The 21638-nt window shown below is 42.7% G+C and overlaps 1 protein-coding gene across 2 annotated transcripts in view; it reads left to right on the top strand.

Annotated features, from left to right (window-relative positions):
* Nucleotides 1–264: 264 nt before the first annotated feature.
* COMMD10 (COMM domain containing 10) overlaps nucleotides 265–21638 on the top strand; it is a 66943-nt gene continuing 45569 nt past the window's right edge. Inside the window, exons 1-5 of one of the 2 annotated variants that reach the window (XM_077344350.1) lie at nucleotides 322–449; nucleotides 856–946; nucleotides 3613–3723; nucleotides 5908–6063; nucleotides 21290–21400. In XM_077344350.1, coding sequence (XP_077200465.1) covers nucleotides 415–449; nucleotides 856–946; nucleotides 3613–3723; nucleotides 5908–6063; nucleotides 21290–21400 — 504 coding nt within the window. In that variant the 5' untranslated portion in view covers nucleotides 322–414. Of the gene's footprint in view, nucleotides 450–855; nucleotides 947–3612; nucleotides 3724–5907; nucleotides 6064–21289; nucleotides 21401–21638 lie in introns of both variants that reach the window. The other variant, XM_077344351.1, reaches the window with a different exon arrangement.

The raw sequence follows: 21638 nt of genomic DNA on the forward strand, positions 1-21638 counted from the left end.
CCTGGTTGCTGTGGTGTCATTCCAAGTAGACCTCGCAGGCAAAAAATGACAACCATTACAAAAAAAATCAGAGTCCAGTAGCACCTTTAAGACCAACAAAGATTTATTCAAGGCGCGAGCTTTCGAGTGCAAGCACTCTTTAGTTAGTCAGGCTAACTCACGCCTTGAATAAATCTTTGTTGGTCCTGGACTCTGATTTTATTGTGCTACTTCAGACCAACACGGCTACACATCGGAACAATTACAAAACCATCCTTCTACTGTAAGAGGAAGGGCCCGTTCAAACCGGAGGTCTCGCTAACTGGACACCGCCCAGCCACCTAGTCTGGGATTGGTTCTTCACTTTTCAGGGGCGGAACTTCTTTCGGCCGCCTATGGGCGCTACCGGGGAGAGGATGATTGACAGCGTCCAAGATGGCGGCGCCCGTCGTAATTCCGGATACGGCGAGGTAAGGGGACCTGCTCTGTCTCCTCTCAAAATTAAGCTCATGGCGATCACTTCTTTCCCTTATAAGTATATTAAGTTGTGATCAACCTACATGTAGAGGGCAGCGCTAAATCGCCGCGTAACACTTTCTTGTTCGCCGAGGATTTGAGCCCCCGGATCAGCTCTGGCGCCCGCTTTTCATTGCCAACGCTCAGCGTGCATGCTATCCGCATTGAAATAGAACTAAGCAAAAATGCCATTGCCTGGTATTTTGGACACAGGTATTAAAGTACAAACTAAAAAAAACCCTCCAAACCCATTGTATGCAGATTTGAGCTCTTGTCTTTTAAAGAGCAAGCAACACACACAAGAGAGGTTAGTCTCCTCCTGCCCTGTCTCCATTCTGAAACTGTCTCTCTCCTTTTTAGTGTCAGAAAAGCAGTGTCTTTTATCAACACCATAGACACTGGCAAGTTCTCTCGACTGCTGTCCCGCATCCTTCAGAAGCTTCATTTAAAGGTTTGCATAGAACCTTTCTTTCGATTAAAAATGGTGCACTAATTATGGGTAAACTTGCTTTGAAGGCTTGTCTTATTGTCTAGTGACCCAACTGGAGAATGTAGTGATGCAATTTTAACTAATTTCTATACAGGAATTTTCCAGGCTCTACTAAATGAAAACAAATTGAGTTGTACAGCTCAGTAGTTAATCTGCTTGGCACACTGAAGGAGTTTTATCAACACCATATTTTAGAGATATGTCCTGCCAGAGGATGAATGAAGTGCTCTGTAGGATTTAGGTAAAGCCCTTTTTAATTCTGTGTGCAGAATCATAGATGTATCTTATCTGTGGTTCTACATTAATGTCAGAATTCTATGGCGGTTCTTAATTTTGAAATTTCAGTACTGTAAGATCAAAGTCAATTTCAGTACTGTAAGATCAAAGCACTCTAAACTTTGTTTTGAAAAGTGAACATTATATGTTCTGCAAAATTTTAAGTAGATTTTGTACTTACAGTTCCTCCTATTTTTTGATTCTGCTATAGAAGATTTAAAAAATACTTCAATTCCTTGGTGCTTCTCCCTTTAATGTTAGAACTATTTCTCACTCTTCTATAACTCTGGAATTTTGTGGTGGTGTGGGGGAGACACAATGAAGATGGTGGACAATAAGTTCAGGATCATACATTTTTAAACAATGAGTTTGGAATTTACTGCTAATGGATGTAATGATGGCAAACATCACAAGTATCTTTAAAATATTCTTACAGGATATGTCTATCAATGGCTGTTAGACCTGGTGACTAATGAGAGCATGTTAAAAGGTCAAAGAGGATGCTGGATAAGCTGGACTATTGCTATGATCCAGCAGGTTTCTACTTATGTTCCCATATGAAGGAAGCAAAAATAGTTTTATGTTTTCTTAATAGGTGGTTTGGTGGTGTAGAGACCTTTGTATTGGGTTGAGGTATCTGGCCAAAATAGGTCAAATTACTGGTGACATGTTGGCCATGTATTTTTTTAAAGCATTAGTTTTACTTGGATTGACATAATTATTGCTTTAATTGTAAACAGTTTCGACCAGCTATCTACAATATTTTTGAGTTTTGTGCACCTTTGACATTTTATTTATTTATTTATTTATTTATTTATTTACTTACTTACTTACTTACTTACTTACTTACTTACTTACTTACCGTCCCCTGAGGCTCAGAGTGATTTACAAGAAACAGGAACAGAACAATACAGAGAAATTGATAGCCATGGTAATAATAATAACAACAACAGTAATAACAATAGAAAAAATAGTACAGTTGAACAATAGAATAGTAATGAAAACAGCAATTCACACTGAAGCATACTAATGGATCAGTTCCTGCATAGAGATTCATGGGAGGGGGCCCGTGGAAGACATTGGTTTAAGTCAGTCTTAACCAAATGCTTGGCAGAAGAGCTCCCTTTTGCAGGCCCTGTGGAACTGCACAAGTTCCATTAGGACTCTGATCTCTTGTGGGAGCTCATTCCACCAGGTGGGGGCCAGGATGGAGAAGGCTCTGGCCCTGGTTGAGGTCAAGCGAGCTTCCTTGGGGCCAGGGATCAGTTGAAGGTGGTGGAGCATAAGGAGTGTAGTCAAAAAGGCAATCCCTCAGATACATTGGGCCCAGACCACATATGGCTTTAAAGGTGATTACCAGAACCTTAAGTCTGATCCGGAATTGGCTGCTGCATTCTGGATCAAGGTTAAGGTCAGGCCTGCGTAGAGCAAGTAGCAGAAGTCCAGTCTAGAGGTGACTGTGATGTGGATTACTGTGGCTAGGTGTTCCAGGGACAAGTAGGGCGCTAGTAGTTTGGCTTGGTGAAGATGATAGAATGCCAGCTGTACTACTTTCATGACCTGAGCCTCCATTGAAAAGAAGGGATTGAGTATCACACCCAGGTGCCTGGCAGAGTGAGCCACTGAGAGCTGCACTCTATCCAGGATGGGTAGGCACGTTTCCTTCTTACCTAGCCATAGGATCTCTGTCTTTTGATATATGGTGGTGGACATAAACATAAAACGGCTGCCACAGGAGAGGAATCTAACTGCAAGATGTCAGTTATCTAACTGCAAGATGTCAGATTATGCATAATTCAAACACTCTTCAACATTTCAGGCAGAAACTCTGTTTAACAGAATGCCTTTTAAAATGAGCATATGCACAGCTTACATTCATTCATATAGTGCTGTGGTTCTTTTAATCTTAAAGTTAATTTCATTGTTCCAGAATAACAATTTTAGGTAAGGTTTTTATAAATGTGAACAGTTTACCCAACAACCGTTCTCTTTGTTTTTTATTCTGACACATGATAGCTGGACTGCAATCACATCTCTTTTTAAACAAAAAAGAAAATAAATTAATCCCAAAAGCAAAGAAACAGAATTTACATAACAAATGAAAAGGAATGAAATACAAAAGATAAACAATAGTATTTTAATCCAGTTAAATACTCGACGCTACTTTGCTGGGCCAGCCAGCATGCCAACCTTGCATTTCTCCCCCACTTCCACCCCGCTTCAATCATTTCGATCCAAGAGGCTGTGTTGCAGACGGAATGAGGCTGTATGTCTATTTTGGAATTTCTTGATGATTGTAATCTTTTATTGAGGTAACTTTGACTTTTTGCTAAATAGAAACTTTATTTCAGGGTGAAAGTACTTTCACTGAAGAAGAAGAAGAAAAACTTCAAATTGCCTTCTCAGTGGAAAAGCAGGATCTCCACCTTCTCCTTGAAACAATAACATTCATTTTGGAACAGGTATCTTTTTAATACTGTCATAATTTCAACCCATATTCAAGATCAATGTAACCATTTGTTTTAATCTTAACCATGTTCTTCAGAGTTTGACTGTTTTATTCTTGAGGTGGCAACATTTAGTTTTGCAAGTGATTAACCCAAACACCTCTGTTTACAGAGCTTTCTTCCATTGAGAGCCCCCAGGTTTTAATAAATATAATAGAAGAAGAAGAAGAAGAAGAAGAAGAGTTGGTTCTTATATGCCGCTTTTCCCTACCCGAAGGAGGCTCAAAGCGGCTTACAGTCGCCTTCCCATTCCTCTCCCCACAACAGACACCCTGTGGGGTGGGTGAGGCTGAGAGAGCGCTGATATCACTGCACGGTCAGAACAATTTTATCAGTGCCGTGGCGAGCCCAAGGTCACCCAGCTGGATGCATGTGGGGGAGCGCAGAATCGAATAGTTGTGTGAGGACTTCATTCCAAAGTCTAGATCAGAGTTTCTGGTTCCAGCCTTGTGTCCATAAATGGCACGGTTTTCAGCTGTAGTACACAGGAATTGAAGCATAGATAAGTGATATAGGCTTCTGATTGTATGGGGGCTGGTAAACATAGCTGAACTCTATTAAGAAGAACCATTCTCATGGACTTCTGAGATCATTTGACCTTTTTCTTCTCTGTTACCCTTATTGTGCCCCAGATCAGGAATGGAATAGGTTCCACCTGTGTCTGCACACCATGGTTCTCATCTGAATCAAGCCTCTTTACATCTGAAAACTAAGCTTCAATTTGCAATCCCTACTGTATACTTGGTCCCAGAACGGACAGTGTATCATGTAATTAGGTCCTTAGATCAATGTCCAGTCAGAAATGAAGGACTTCTAAACTAGTCTGAATGCAGGTACTTTTAACCAGTCTTCCCAACAATGCATTTTGAAAACCCTGGACAGCTTTTCTTGGCTGGGTTAAAAGGTCCCTTATCCAATAAGATAAAGAATGAAAGTTGCTCAGTCTTTCAATCAGAAGAGGATATGCAAATAAAATTCTCAACTCTGATGCAGATGAATGTGAAATTGAATCAGCAGCCTCTGTGGTCTGCGGCAAGGATGCCCCCAGAAACCTTTCTAATGGTGTCTTATTAGCATAGCATAGAAATGGGAAAGAAACTGTAGACAAAGGAAATCCCACACTTACACACCTTAGTCAGACAACAGGAGACCATGGTGCCTGTGCCTGAGTACAAAATTGAATTCCAGTAGTTAAAAATTTAAAAGCCATGTTAAAAAATGTTGTGCTGCAACACTTTCTCCCTGGAGATGTGTTATTCCATCATTTGCTTCCTGTTTGAGGAAAACTAAAGCATTCTTACTGACCAGATCTTGAGAGGCAGGCCTGTAATTTTGTTTGATGTGGAAAATTGCTCTGCCACTGTACTATTATTGAGTAGTGTGTATTTTTTCAGTTTTGTTTTTATTATATTTGTATTATAGAAGTTTTTATTTTTATACTGTTAGTGGGCTTGGGAGTTAAAGCTGAAAATTGCTATGTAAGTACTACAGATACATATATTTATTACATTCATATACCACTTTTTTTTGTGGAAGGCCTGGTGACATCTTTTTTGTTTCTTGGTGCACTTCCATCCTGGCACAGACCACATTCAGGCTTGCTTAGTTTCATCAGGGTTGCTACATGATGAGTCTTTAGCTACCTTCAGGAGCCCTGAATAGACAAAGGTGTACACTAATCTACTGCAATGGGCACCTTAAGGAAGCCTTCTATTATGGTAACATGGATGGGTGTCAGATTTTTTTTTTCCTACTGGAAAAGAAGAGCGCCCTTTCTCGAAATTAAGGCTTCTGTTGGTATTGTAAACCTGCAGCTTGTGTTGGATATATATATGATGGATATAAGTACAATGGTCTGGATCCGCTTGACCTTTTCACTGGTGAAGCAGGAGGAGGTTGTCCCTTTTGACCACCAAAAAGGCTATGATTTAGGTCATGTGACTTTTATTAATGAAAACATTTTGGAATGCTGTAATAGGGAAGAAACTGTATTTTTGAGCAAGAAAGCTGGCTGGATCCATGAGAATAACTTCATCTTTAACCATGAATAATATGTTCATAATCTCTTGGTGTGCTTTTCTGGGGTTTATTTAAAGTGGCATTAACAAAATGATGTGTATTATGTATTTGCTTTCTCAGGCTGTGTATCACAACTTGAAACCAACAGTTCTACAACAGCAACTGGAGAATTCCCATGTGGATCGTGATAAAGCTGAAGCGTTTGCCACTACATGGGCTGCTGCAGGGCCAGACACAGTAGAGAAATTCAGGCAAAGGATTTTGTCACCTCAGAAGGTAGTAATTATTCAAACAGATTTAAGGCATTAAATAGTTCAACACTTGGAAGTTTTGTTTTTACTGAAACTAAAGAGACATGCATGTACATTATAAATGTGAGGCAGACTTGCTAACAGGTTTTCCCTGATATTGTATTTGAGGAAGTGTGCATGCACATGAAAGCTCATACCTTGAATAAAACTTTGTTGGTCTTAAATATACCACTGCACTCTAAATAGGTTTTCCTGGGTGAGACATCTGCCCAGGGCGTTTTCCAGTCGAGCTTCAGGCCTGGGTTTGGAATCGAGATAGCACTGGTTGCTTTGCTTGGTGATCTCCGTTTACCTCTGGATAAAGGCATGGCCGCCCTGTAGATCCTTCTGGATCCATCAGCTGTTACCCAAATTGCGTGGACACGTGTCCTAAAAACACGTATCTTTGAGCTTGTGGGGAATATTAGCCCAAAATGCTGCGAGAGGGGGGTAACTTAGCGTTATCGGATCGTTACCTTTGTATACGAGGGTTATTCCACCTGTAGGAACTCAAGGCAAACACAGATTTAAATGGTAAAATGTTAATATAAGCTTTTATTGAAAGGAAAATAACAAAAGTACACACAAATAGCTAACACACACATACAAGCAGTCATATAGAGAAGGGGGAGGAAGAGTGGAAGGCTTGATAGTTACCTGTCCGAGGAGTGGTGGGTCAGAGGAAGGAGCACGAACCAGCGTGGGAGGTCCCGGGTTGGAAGACACTCAGAGTGGCTGTGTGAAGCCACAGTTTTTATAGGATTTTGGGAAGGGGGCTATGTGACAAGGCTCAGGTAAGCATGTGCTGGAAGTTTCCAGGGTCCCCAGAGATTAGGACAATACCTGGCCAAGTGGGGGGGGGGGTGATGGCCGTAAATGGATTTGGATAAAGGTATTAATGGCTCTGAGGAAGAGAGCCATCAGGTCTAGCTGGCAGGGTGTGGGGAGGAAATATCCCCTGGCAGAGGGGCCAAATGTGAAAAATGTTGTAAGACAAAGGGTTTTCCTAGGAGCCCTTAGGCAAACAGGAAGAAGCCAGTCCACTCACTTAGAAATACAATGGGGGGGGGTCGAGAGTAGGGCATGGAGGCACCTGGATTTCCAAACCTGAGGCAGAGAGCAAGATTTCTAAGATGGAGTCTGGCCTGGCTTGGCTGACCCTAGCAGTGTCATGGCTTTAGCTTAAGCCTAGACTATTGTGGGGTGCCATTGGTTATAGAAGACAGTGTGCCAAGGCATAAGGCAGGGATCCTGCCATGCGTAACATTCCCCCCCTTCTGTAGTGAATTATATGTCCAATTTATTCACTACAGACCAATGTATAATGCGTTAGTGGCGGCAAAGATTGAAATTCAGACTAGAAATTCAGAGAGAAAAGTGGGGCCATCTTCTGCCACTACAAAAACTACAAAAACTTAAGCCAAATTAAAAACAAAACACATTTAGGAGGCGTTTGGGTGACTTAAGGAAAGCTGTGAAGTTGCCGTTCCTCTTTACCACAACCACTCAAAACTAAATGTAACATACATGAACTATGAACTAGCTAAGCGTGAGGTCTCCACCATATGAATAAAGCAATGAACCAATGCAGACTAATACGTTGAGCAAGGCAATCTAGCAAACAATAGACAAAAAGCAAATGCAGTGAAAACCAAATTCTATGCAGGCAGGAAACTGTGGGCAGTACCTGAGCAATATTTTAGAATGCGAGCACTAGGCGATCCTGAAAATGCTGGCAATGAATATCAAGCAATTACTATGAAGCAGGCAGAAAGTGGTAGAAACTAAAAAGTTAGACAATGAATTAAGCAATGACTTCTAATAAGCAATGCAATAAGAACAAGATAAAGCTAAGCAATTTAGCAAAACTTATATACATAAACTAGCAAACTATTTAAAACTGATGATACAGGCACAATGCAATAGACAGTGAGTTGAAATATAGGGCACAATACAATTTGGAATACAGACAATACAGTTTGAAAAACTTCCTCCCCCCCTTGTCCCATTGGTAAAGGTGGGAGTGAAGCTGGAGATTCCTTGAATAGTTGAACATGAGGATTGATGAAGATGAGCAACTGGTTCAGCAGTTGAAGATGTTGATATATATATGCATATATATATATAAGACATTGCTGGGTGATGTTTGCAAACACATAGAATGGTGAAGGAGGTTCCTCCATGGGGGTAAAAAGCAACTTTGGTGAGGATCCATTTTATGAGAGAGCCACTGGCAAGAGGTTGTGGCAACAAGCAAATAGCTGGAGATGTGTTCAGCATACCAGTTGATCTTTCTTCCCCCCCTTGTGACTGAAATGGCAGGGGAAGAGGCAGTGAAGGCACTAATCCAGGGCGTCAGAGGGTATGCAGGGTCAGAGATTGCACATAGAAGAAGCAGCAGGCAGGCTGGGCAGCGAGGCTTCATAGAACAGGAGCTGGGGTAAACAGCAAGCATCAGTAGTTCACCAGCAAGTAGGCTGGGGCAGAAAGCGCAGAACAGCAGGTCATGACCACAGGACACATCCATAGCAAACGCAGGCAGAGGATCGCTGTCATCTTGACCAGGTCAGGTCTGGAGGTTGGCGAGCAGGATACAGGTGAAGAGCACACAGGCAGGACCATCAGGAACTGGCCTGGCGATCTGAGGTTTGTGATGCACAAGCCTGGAGCCTCACTAGGGCAGGCTTGGCAGACGCGGGTTGCAAGAATGTTTGAGTGGCCCAGGGCATCAACAGCACAGTGGAGCTGAAGAGCTCAAGGGGGAGACACCCAATTGAGAGCTTTGAAGACAAAGATTGACAAAAGTTCAGTGGAGAAGTGTGTGCAGCTGCAAAGAGTGAGGCTGCAAAGTCTGTTGAGGCTGGGCTCAAGTAGGCACACAGCCTGATGGATATACAGATTAGGAAAAATACTCAAAAATTTAGAGCTTTGAAGACAATGAACTCAAAATGAAAGATTGGAGCAGAGGTGTGCCCCCATAAGTGACTGTCAAAAAAATCTACTGTGGTGGGTGCCCACCATTACCTTACAGAGACTGAAAATAGAATTTAAGAGGAGCTAGATGCCATCTCCAGGGAGGGAGATGGAGATTAGAGTGTAATCATAAGACAAGGGAAGGAAGATGCCAAACTCCTGGTGAGTTTGGGAATTTGAGAGAAAACTGATAGATTACTATGGGTGACTGAAGCAAGATGCTTTGTAGAAATACACAAGAAGAGAGAAAGTCCTTCAAGTAGTTTTTGGAGGCTAGGTCTACTGGCCTTCTGCACTGTTGTGTAAAAAGAAGCATTCAGAAAAAGAATCAAAGAGCCAAAGTTAAAGGTTCCTGCAAACATGTTGCAAATGGTCTATGAATGAATAGATTAGCAGCTCAAATACACACACATATATATGAGGGGAAAAAATAAGAATTGCTAGGTAGAATCTGGTCAATTGCTTCCCAAGTTAATAAGCACAAAAAGAAATAGAAGCTCTATGCAATAGGTTAAAAGCATAAGCAGAAAACATACTACAGATTTTTCTCTATAAGGAACATAAGATAAATCAAAACACAAAAAGAAAGCTTAAAAACAAAACTTGGATAGTGATCTATAAAGATCTTGCAATAAAGAGCACAAGAGAGGACTCCTAATTAAAAGAGGACTCAAAAACATGGCAAAAGAATTTGCAAAATATTGTGGATTGACATAAACAATCTAAAAAGTTAGAAAAGTTACATTGGAGTACTGCTGAGAATATGCGTGGGAAAGAATGAATAAGAGGAACATGAAGATGAAGTCAGAGTCCCATTACACAATAGTGTGTTAAAAGAATTGTGTTTTTAAGGAGGAAAGACTGTTCCTCTGTACATACACAGAGTGCCTTTTCATAGGAGTCAGGCTGAGTGGAAGCCTGAGTACCCAAATGAAAGGTCTGTATGAAGCTTTCTAAACATATTCAAAACAAAAACAAAATTGCAAAAACAGATTTTTAAACAAAATGGTCTTATGAAAAAAAAGAAAAAAAGTGTTAACTGCCAATTAAAATTTGAAATAGGAAGTAAAAATGTCAGAGGGAAAAACTATGGAGGGAATGCTTTTTCTCAAAGAGAAAATATTTCAACTAAAAGCAGCCAAAATTGTCTTAAAATAAAAACTAAAACAAAACATATTTTAGAACAGAACTATTTTACTGTACTCCCCCCCCCTTAGATTCTCTCTGAGGTCTTTAAAGAAACAAAACTTCTTCCCTTCCTGATTTGGGAAGAAGGAATACTTTCAGTCCTTTGTTATGTGGATTAGTTGCTGGGATGGGGGAGAGCAAGGCATGAGTCATGGGGCTGAGTGCCTAGGAAGGCAGTTAGACAAAGAGAGTCTGTTTTAAGATTGCAAAATAGTGCCTGTTTCAGTGTGACTGCAACTATAGCTGGAGGCTCTACCAATTGCAGCCAAATTTAAAATTTGAAAATTTAAAAAGTAAAAATGGAAGCACACATGTTAAATTAACTCAGTGGCACTGGAACTATTTGTGGAAGTTGAGAAAATAATTGGAAATCTGTTAACTTTAGGGAAGCTAAGAGCCTTGCAACAAATTCTTCCCTGTTAAAACAATTGTTGTCAACTTGGATTTTGGAACTCTGTACAGGTTCAGAGGCAAGATTTACTTCCTGACTCTGTGATGGGGGAACTGAGGACATTTCCTCTTCTTTAAAGACAAGAGGTGAAGCTGGGTTACTGGGTCTACTGTATTTTCTTTTCAATTTATTATCTGTGTGGCTTTGGAAATCCAGTACATTTTGCAAATGTGTTTTTACTTTAAAAAGTTCACCCTGGAATTCCTTGTTTTTCTCATTAAGATCCTTAATTTCTAAATCTTGTTTCTGGGTAAGAGTTTTAAATTTCTCTATTTCCTTCTGCCAATCCTTAGGGGATTGAGAAGAAATTTCTATGGGGCTAGTTTTCTGTAGCTCACATCTAAGTATGTCTCTGTTCCTTTTCTCTCTAATGGCCTTTACAAAACCACACATGAGTACAGATGTGGGTTTGTCATGATACTGGGACATGTCTGCTCCAGCATTTCTAAGTTCCTGCCACAGAAAAATCCGGTCACTAATTTTATTCTGCTGCTGAGGGGCAGAATTTCTATTCTGAAAGTATTTAGGTTTGAGAGTATTTGGGGGAAAATTATTTGAAGGGAAACCATTTTGTGGCTTATTCCTTTCTCCTGGCTTCTGTTTGCTCCAGCCATTAGGTGGCTGCAGGGAGCGATTGTCTCTATTCCTATTAGAATTGGGGTGATTCTGATTAAAGCGGTTCTCCCTCTTGATCCTGTACTGAGAGTGGAGACCACTGTTTGCCTGAATGTTTAAATTTTTGGAGTCCTGGTTAGTGGGAAATTCAAGAGAACCTGATTCTCTAAGCTGGCCTGCAATGGGGAGCAGTTTCTGGATTTCCTGCCTCTCAGTTCTATCTGCAGGGGTTGTAACTAGAACTGGGTGGAAGGGAGCTGAATTTTCCCCTTGGGGTTCTATGAACATTTTGGGGGTTATTTCTTCTGGCAGAGACTCAGAAGGTAGAAGGGGAAGAGTCTCTGTATGAATTGTGGCAACTAGAGCCCTTTGGAGCTCTAACTGCTTTTCAAGTTGCTGCATTTTTCTATGGCATGCCTCATGGCTTACTTGAGCATGCTTGGCCACATTGTTCTCCACTAGGAACTGTGCAGCTCCCTTGATCTTAACTAGCTCTGCTTCTAGCTCGAGAATGTGAGCCTCTGCTACCTCAGCTCTTTGCCTTGTGGCTTGGAGCTGACTTTCTAGTTCCTGGACGGTCTGAAGCTGATGAGCCTTCTCCACCCGTGCACTCAAGCGCTCAGTTCTCATGTCCTCCATCTCGGAGAGGTGGATGACATGAGCCTCACGCTGTTCCAGGAGATCAGCTAACTGGGCCTCCCGTTGTTCGAGACGGTCAGTCAGCTGAGCTACCTGCTCCTTCACTAGGGCATCCTTCTCCTCTAGGGCATGTTGCAGCTCAGCAATCTGGGCTACACTGTCCTGAAGGGCAACAAACATACCCCAAGTGGCATAACAGTCTTTACTGCCACCCCCGAGCTTCCTGGTGTTACACCATTCTTGGAAAGCCTCGGTAAGGGTTTCCAGGGGGTTGGAGCTTTTAAAAGCTCCCGGGCGCCAGGGGTTCCGGCCGCCCTTCTTGGTCACCCAGAGTGTCAATCTGTCTGCTGGTTCCTTACGGGCAATCAGGCCAGTCAGATTGAATCTGGATGCCATTTCTTCCTATTAATTTCCAAGATCTTAAAGGGGACGGGGCTTGGTTTTCTGGCTTCTTGTCGCTGGGCAAGCAAGCACAGAGGGGATGAGTTTAGGGGCAGCCGCTGCTCGTCTCTTGAACAGCAGGGGAGAGAGGGAAAAGGATCCCGTGGAGTTTAACCTCTCACGGGTGTGGCTAGTTTGTTTTTGGCTGAGAATGGCCGGGGCGCTTCTCAGTTCAGGGCAAAAACGACCAAAAACCAAGCAGATGGCTGATTTTTCCAATCAAGGTTGCCGGAGCGCACTTGATCCTCGGGAAAACCACCGAAAACCTGAAGGTATTTTTAGGGAAGAAATCACTGGGGGATTTTCTTGCGGCTTCTATATCCTTCAAAGCAGCAAGGGGAAAAGGGGGAAGGGCTCCCGTCAAGGCACGTCCTTACGGGGTTTGGCTAGTTTTCTTATTTTATACCGAGATGGCCGGGGCTCTCTCGATTCAGGGACAAAACTACCAAGAAAACCTGAGGGTACCGGCTAATTTATTCGGTTAGGATCGCCCTGGCTTTCCTGAACACGGGGAAAATTACCAAAACCTGGATCATCTGAGCTTCGCAAAGCCCGCTTGAGTTCTCGTGCCACTCCCAACACTCGAAACTCCAACTCCTGCAGCCGCAGGGCAGTTTTGTGCTACAGAGAGCGACTCTGCTTGCACAGATTTTAGCAGTAGGGGGATTTTCCTGGTCCTTCCTACAGCTAAGAGGAATTTTGCCTAACGCCTTCCTATGCTTGGGTAATCCCTAGGTGTTGGGTGCGTTTCGTCCACCCGCCCGTCTAAGCCTAAGAAAACCTTGCGTCGGTGTTCCTAGCCTTAAGAAAACTGTTGTTGGGTGCGTGTCGTCCACCCGCCTGTCTAAGCCTAAGAAAACCTTGCCTCGGTGTTCCTAGCCTTAAAGGAAACTAATCTCCAGCAGGAGCAAAACAATAGCAAAAGGGTAGAAAAGAGAGAGAGAGGCCAACCCTTTTAGAAAGCACACTTCCAAGAGCACATTCACACACTTATGCCAAGAGTTCAAACGGGCTTTTCCCCTTACGTCCGGGTTACTGGAGAGTGCCGTGCGTCCACTTTACTCCCGAGTAAGCCTGGGGCAACTGCCCGCGAGATCCACCATAATCTGTTACCCAAATTGCGTGGACACGTGTCCTAAAAACACGTATCTTTGAGCTTGTGGGGAATATTAGCCCAAAATGCTGCGAGAGGGGGGTAACTTAGCGTTATCGGATCGTTACCTTTGTATACGAGGGTTATTCCACCTGTAGGAACTCAAGGCAAACACAGATTTAAATGGTAAAATGTTAATATAAGCTTTTATTGAAAGGAAAATAACAAAAGTACACACAAATAGCTAACACACACATACAAGCAGTCATATAGAGAAGGGGGAGGAAGAGTGGAAGGCTTGATAGTTACCTGTCCGAGGAGTGGTGGGTCAGAGGAAGGAGCACGAACCAGCGTGGGAGGTCCCGGGTTGGAAGACACTCAGAGTGGCTGTGTGAAGCCACAGTTTTTATAGGATTTTGGGAAGGGGGCTATGTGACAAGGCTCAGGTAAGCATGTGCTGGAAGTTTCCAGGGTCCCCAGAGATTAGGACAATACCTGGCCAAGTGGGGGGGGGGGTGATGGCCGTAAATGGATTTGGATAAAGGTATTAATGGCTCTGAGGAAGAGAGCCATCAGGTCTAGCTGGCAGGGTGTGGGGAGGAAATATCCCCTGGCAGAGGGGCCAAATGTGAAAAATGTTGTAAGACAAAGGGTTTTCCTAGGAGCCCTTAGGCAAACAGGAAGAAGCCAGTCCACTCACTTAGAAATACAATGGGGGGGGGGTCGAGAGTAGGGCATGGAGGCACCTGGATTTCCAAACCTGAGGCAGAGAGCAAGATTTCTAAGATGGAGTCTGGCCTGGCTTGGCTGACCCTAGCAGTGTCATGGCTTTAGCTTAAGCCTAGACTATTGTGGGGTGCCATTGGTTATAGAAGACAGTGTGCCAAGGCATAAGGCAGGGATCCTGCCATGCGTAACACAGCAGCCTTAGATACAGTTAACCACTTGGTCCTAATAGACCATGTCTTGCATCCCTTGGGCACTGTTATTTGTTGGTTCTTCTTGTTCCTCCAGAGATGATCTCAGAGGGTTGCTATTGGAGTGGAGAGATCTTCCTGAATTATTTAGGATGGCCTTTGAAGGATAACCATGTGCTTGGGCTGTTTTAATAATAAAAAAGAGGAAGAAGAGTTGTTTTTTTACCCTGCTTTTCACTACCTGAAGGAGCTTCAAAGTGGCCTTCCCTTCCTCTCCCCACAACAGGCACCCTGTGAGGTAGGTGGGACTGAGAGAACTCTGACAGGTTAGCTCTGTGAGAACAGCTCTAAAAGGACTGCGACTGACTCTATGTGGAGAAGTAGGGAATCAAACCAAGCTCTCTTAACTGCTATACAAGCTAGTATGGTGATAGCCGCATATGTTAATATTTTAGTGTTAATTTTAGCTCTCCCTCAGAGACATGGATCCAATTAGATTCCTGAATGCTCTGAGGGACCCAGTGCCTCCTGGCACTTCTCTAAATGGTCTGGCATGACAGAATGTTGGCTGCCATTGAACGTCCTCTCCAAGCGATTTCCTTGGTACATCAACCGTCTCAAGCGATTTCCTTGGTACATCAAGAAGCTTCGCAGCAAGAAATGGGGACTGAGACGACTAGAGCAGGTTTAGAGGAAGACTCATGACGAAGCCTCGAGAACATCTTATAGAATGCAGATGAAGGCCTATGAGATGGCAGTGAAGTCATTAAAACACAGTATTTACTCGACGACTACCATCGCGTCTACAAACTCATGCCTGGCGCAATTGCTTAAGATAGTTCGATCTCTCACTGCTGTGGCAGAAGGGCACCAAAACAGTAGTAAATTGCGGATCAGCTGTGAGACATTTGCAAGTAATTTTGCAGACAAAATCTCTGGAGAGAGCATTGAGTAACTTCAGACGATTCACACTGACTGAAGTGGACGGGATGCTAACAGTAGTCAGGCGAGCCACATGCCTGCTTGATCCATGCCCATTGTGGCTTCTAAGAACACCTGACATAAGAATAAAGGCCCCCCTACAGGAATTAATCAACTTATCTCTTACAATGGGAGAATACCTGGGGGGACTAAAAGAGGCAGTAATACGCCCGCTATTGAAAAAAAACATCTTAAGACTTGTGAGAGCCTGACAACTATTGACCCATCTCACACTTAGGGTTTCTGGGGAAAATGGTGGAAAGGGCTGTCGGGGATCAAATAGTGGCATTCCTGGAAGAAGCTTCAGTCCTAGATCCATCTCAGTCAGGTTTCCGGCCTGGCCATGGGATAGAGACAGTACTAGTCACCCTGATGGATGACCCTGTCTCTAGCTGGACTGAAGTGGGTCGGTGCTGCTGATATTCCTAACTCTCTCTCTTAGTCTGAGGAAGAGTGCTTTCACTCGAAAACTCATGCCTTGAATAAATCGTTGTTGGTCTTAAAGGTGCCACTGGACTCTGATTTTGTTCTCTCAGCAGTGTTCCACACAGTTGACTATTAGCTTATAGCTCGTCACCTCACTGATGCCGGAATATGGGGGACAGCCCTTCAGTGGCTGATCTCCTCCTTCTGGGGTCACAGAAAGAGGGTAGCAATTGGAGAGAGACTGTCACGCTGCTGACAACTCACTTGTGGAGTCACACAAGGAGTGGTTCCTCTCTCCAATTTTATTCAACATCTTCATGCACTCTCTTGCCCAGCTAGTACGGAAGTTCAGGCTGGGTTGTCATCAATATGCAGATGATACCCAGCTCTTCCTCTTGATAGATGGCTGCCCTGACTCTTCTCCAGAAGCATTAGCAGTGACGAGGTGGCTCAAGCAGAGTCGTCTGAAGCTCAGTCCTTCAAAGATGGAGGTCCTGTGGCTGGATAGGAAGGGACCATGTGAGGAAGTGCCTCTGTCCACCCTGGATAACATGCAGCTTTCAGTGACTAACTCTGCCAGGAACCTGGGCGTAATCCTGGATGCTTCCCTCTCAATGGAAGCTCAGGTCATGAGGGTAGCATGGCTGGCATTTTACCACCTTTGCCAGGCCAAACTACTAGTGCCCTACTTGGCCCTGGAACACCTAGCCACAGTGATCCATGCGATCGTCACCTCTAGATTGGACTTCTGCAACTCGCTCTATGCAGGCCTGCCCTTAACCTTGATCCGTAAACTATAGCTGGTCCAAAATGCAGCAGCCAGGGTCCTCACAGTAATACCATGGAGGTCCCACATCTGGCCCATCCTCCATCAATTGCAGTGTCTATCAGTCGAATTTTGGATCAGGCTAAAGGTTCTGTAATTACCTTCAAGGCCATACGCAGTCAGTGCCCAGTGTACCTAAGCCTCTCTGCTTATGCCCGTTAAAGAGCTTTGCACTCTGCCACCAACAACTGGCTAGCGATCCCTGGCCCAAAAGAAGTCAGCTTGGTCTCGACCAGGGCCTTCTCTTTTCTGGACCCTACCTGATGGAATGAGCTCCTGGAGGAGATCAGGGCCCTGATGGAACTAAAATAGTTCCGCAGATCCTGCAAAAGGAAGCTCTTCTGCCAAGCATTTGGCTGAGGCCGACAGGAATAAGCAACACCTGCTGGGCCTCCCTCTGAGAAATCCATGCACCTAAACTGAACCATGGACCTGTTTGATCATTGTCCTGGTTAACCTGTTATTTGTTGTTATTGTTACCATTGTTGTATTGTATCTATTGTATCTATACTATTTAACGCAGAAACAAATGCTCAATGTATCATTTATGTTCCATGTGAACCACCCTGAGCCTCAGGAGATGGAGGTGATCTCCATTAATTTGCCTTTCTGTATATCCTTGACGGAATCTATCCTATGATTTCTGCTGCACTTAAAACTCAGCTTGTAGCTGTATCCAAGAAGCTGCACATTTTTGGGTGTACATATCAGTTCCTTGCAAATGGTGGTTGTGTCAGTACTTAATATAAATTAAAATCTCTGTGTGCCATACAAGGCTGGGGAGGTGTTTTCTGTTGGTAGCAGCCCTGAAATTAAGTGGAAGAAGCTCAAAGCATGAGTGTTCATATTAACAGCTTGATTAGTTGCACAGCTGAAGCCAGAAGCAGCAGAACGATTAGAACTAACTCCAGAGATGTGCCAAGATTTAATGTAAAAATGGTTATTGGAATTAATTTTGTTATGCTCCTCTAGTGATGGCATCACTAGACACAAATTCGACCTGATTGATAGCAAATTATAAAGCAAATCAATAAGATTTATATTCTTCATGCCTTTGCTTTGTGACTGCTCCTTTTTCTTTTGGCAGTTAGTGATACTATTTCAGTTGGTGAATATTATTAGTGGTTATAAAAAGGTTGCAAATATTTTTGACACTGGCAAGTCAAGAGAACCATGACTTGATCCCTGATTACAGGAGAGAGCCTGCCTGTCTGCCACTCTTCTTGTACAAACCCATATATATTCCCCAAAGTTGCTTGAGAGACCCTTAGCAGCACTAGGGGCTACAGTGTTGCGAGCTGTACACTCCATGGGGAACCCCTTAAGGCAAGGGGTTTCATAAAAGTGCCTTCTTTTTAAGGCAAAGACACCTGAGGAACCAACTCTGTATTTTCTGATCAGTTGAAGCAAGGTTGAGATATATATTGAATAAAACAGAAGGTTGGTGAATAAAACCTTGTTTTCCAGATGTCCCGATTACACTTCATACCCTAAAGTGGCATGGTTTTATCCACAGTTTTCCTGAACATTGTTCTCTTTTTTTGGCTTCAAAGGCTGCAGTCCACAAACTCAGCCCCATCTGTGCAAGTGGCAGGGCACAAGAAACCAAAGTCAGTTATGGGAGTGGAACTGTTGCTAGGTGCTTCAAGACTGCATGGGGGTGAGAAGTAGTATATTATATACAAATTGATTGTCTTGCACCTTTCCTCTTTAATGCAGGCTTGAATATAAAGTAGGTCCATTGTTTGCTGTTGGACTGTTGGCTAGTTTCTAGTGGATCATCTCCTTACTAATTGTTTTTAGAAATATGTTGGGTCAGTTAGATTTGGTTGCTGCTGACATTAATCAAGTTGGCATTCTCAGGATTACAGAACACATATTAGTTGTACCTTGATTTAGGAGATATTGTGGATGTGCACTAGTTTGTAAATTTGAAACCCTTTGGTCAGCTATGAGAGTCTCGTCAACAAAAGCTGGCTGTGCCATGCTGAAGTCGGCTCATTGCTCTTTTAATGTTATCAGGTAGCAAATTGTGTAATTATGGTAAACCTAATTGGCATGAAAATTGTGTTTGTTAAACTATCCTTAGAACATGTTCCTGTTAAATGCATGTTTATTACCCTGCAAAAACAAAACAAGCTCATTTGGGAAATTGGAGTTTGTGTCCTTTTTTTTCTCAGCATGCCTTAAGTAAGCTGCCTATATGCCTTGTCCCACTTTATTGCAGCCATATATCACAGATCCTAAGCAGTCAAAATAGAATGAAGTCTATTATATTCAATTTTCCTTTTAATAAAATAAATAGGTAAGCCAATTTGAGGCCCTCCGGCAGCATATAGTGCATTAATCAAAAAATCTTAAAGTGTACTTGGTTGCTATAAATGGGGAAAAATCCAGTTAAATTGTTTTGGTAAAAATAAGACCATTCAGTATATGAAAATAAAGTTGCTTGCTTTTTCCTTGGCTTGAAAACCCAATAATAAATGGTGGGGGGTGGGGAAGGATTGATCAAGGCGTTCTGTTACCTGCAAGTGACTCCCTGTTCCCAGATGATCATCCCATTCATGGTATCCCAATCTGTATAGAAAGCAGATATACTTTTAAAACAGAGGTTGTAATGCCAATAGGTCAGAGGACTTGGTTACTTGTCGAACTTGATAGAGGATTAACTGGAACTGTATATTCAGTATTAAAATATATATTTATTCTGCCTCAAAACAACTGAGACTAATCCCCCACCTCCGCTTGAGGCTTTAAATATCTTGATGCATAGTGTTTAAATAGGTTTACCATATGGTGTTCCTGTTTGATTTTCCTAGTGGAAGTCACACATACAAACAAATGTGTCAGTGAAATAAAACGTTTATAAACAAGCCAACTTTCAAATACTGGATAGTAATAGATTGAGCTTTGTGGCTGTTGGGACCTGATGGGCTTGTCAGATGGAGAGGCGGCATTCAGATGGCAAACTTAACCATGAGTTACATTAAGTTAAAATAGGCATGACTCGTTGAGCTTGAACATGTGCTTCCTTCCTCTGTTCTCTTACCAAGTGCAATAAAAATTCAGATTTGAAATTAACTCTAGCTACCTGCCACATATGAATGCGGGTGGTGTGCCCCTGCTATCTGGGATTGTAAACTGGAATCTCATTCTGGCTTAGAGACCTAGCTGGTGCCCAAGTGGGAAAATTAACTCTGATGTTACCATGCACCCGCATTTGTATGCTGTGGGTAGCTGGAGGTAGCATCTTCCTTTCTTGCACTCTGTGCATGAAGGGAGAGGAGGAATTGAAGCACATGTGTGAACCAAGCAGGATGGTGAGTTTGTTCTCATTTTTAACTTAACTGTACTTGATGTATAAATGTAGCCTGTGGGAGAATTCTATTCCACATGAGTCTAGTTCACCATTGTACATATCATAGTATGTGGGAAGCAACTATGAGCTCTCCTAGAGGTATCTCTGATTATGTGACGGAGGGATACCATTAGTGCAGTGCATCTTGACAATTCTTGTTTACAGCATTATTTATTTATTTATTAGATTTTTAGCCCCCCACTCTCTGGGGACTCATGGACCTATAAAACCATAAAAATCCCATCTCATAACAGAACAAACAGAGCATGATTAAACAAGATTGGCTATGTAGTCCCTCCCCCATCCCTGCTGTCATCGACCCCTCCAGGGTGGGGTATGCTAGATGTTACCATGTGGCCTGAGGAAAGGCCCCATTGTTCTTAGCCCAGACTTCAACCAAAGATCTGGTGGAAGAGCTCCATTTTGCAGGCCCTGTAGAACGCTGATAGCACCATCAGGGTCCTCAGCTCTCCTGGGAGCTCATTCAACCAGGTTGGGGCCCGGACCAAAAAGACCCTGGCCTGGGTTGAGGCCAGGCATGCTTCCTTAGGGCCAGGGACCTCCAGTAGATTATTATTATCAGGAGAGCCATGAGTGGGGCATAAGGAGACAAGCAATTCCTCAGATAGGCAGGACCCATGCAGTGGATGGCCTTAAAGGTTAGCACCAAAACCTTACTAATATCTTAGTGGAAATAGGGTTTTACTCATTTTTGCCTGCTATTTTTGTCCTTTGTGCCCATTTCATACCAACATCTGAAACTTTACAGTAATAAAAGGAAGAATATATTGGCAAATTGGAACAGTTCAGCCTCACTTGCAGAAAATCCTGGGAAGTTCCTTTTTCGTCAAACATTATAAGAATTGCAGTTTTGTGATGCCCTTCTCAAAATGTTTGTCAAAGTACCATTGCTAGAAAGCTATTTGCATCTTCATGTAGACTTTGCAGCTTTGCTTTTGAGCTTGAATTTTAATCAGTTCAAGCAGGAGCAGCTCTTTAGTATTATGCTGTTACTCTTGCTAACAAAACTAGCTAAAAAGTCAGGACACTATAAATTAATTTTGTGATACTGTTGTTAGGCATGACTGAACAAATTCAGGGAGCGCAGATCAACTTGTTAAAGATTTTCACACAGTACCCTCTTAGTTGAGGGAAGAATGATGAAATTTTGTTGAAGCCATTATTTCCTCCCACGTCCCCAGGCTGTCCTTAACTGACTCCAGTCACTAATGGAAATAATGTGTTGTCTTATTGGTACCTTTTAATTGGTACATCTTATTATAACATATATTTATGTATCTTAGCTTGAGACAGTTGGATGGCAGCTGAATCTTCAGATGGCTCAGTCTACCCAAGCAAAACAAAAGTCTCCTAAAGCTGTACTGGAACTTGGAGTGATGAATCAAGATTCAAAGGTAAGAAGGTTTTTCCACATGCCCTTTAATGAATTCCCTCTGATGCAGATTATCAGGCTTGTCTGGTTTTCAGGTTCCAAAAATATATCAAATGGCTTATTCATTTCTAGCATCATAAGTAATGTTGCCCTGTGAAATCTCGAGATGTTATATTTACATTTAAATGGGATCTGTTTCCCATTTCCCCCTGAAATTGCTATAATTCAGCTTTAGTCTTCCTCATGTCAACATGGAAGGT

Source organism: Paroedura picta, chromosome 7, assembly GCF_049243985.1.
Source record: "Paroedura picta isolate Pp20150507F chromosome 7, Ppicta_v3.0, whole genome shotgun sequence".
Classification (NCBI taxonomy): domain Eukaryota; kingdom Metazoa; phylum Chordata; class Lepidosauria; order Squamata; family Gekkonidae; genus Paroedura; species Paroedura picta.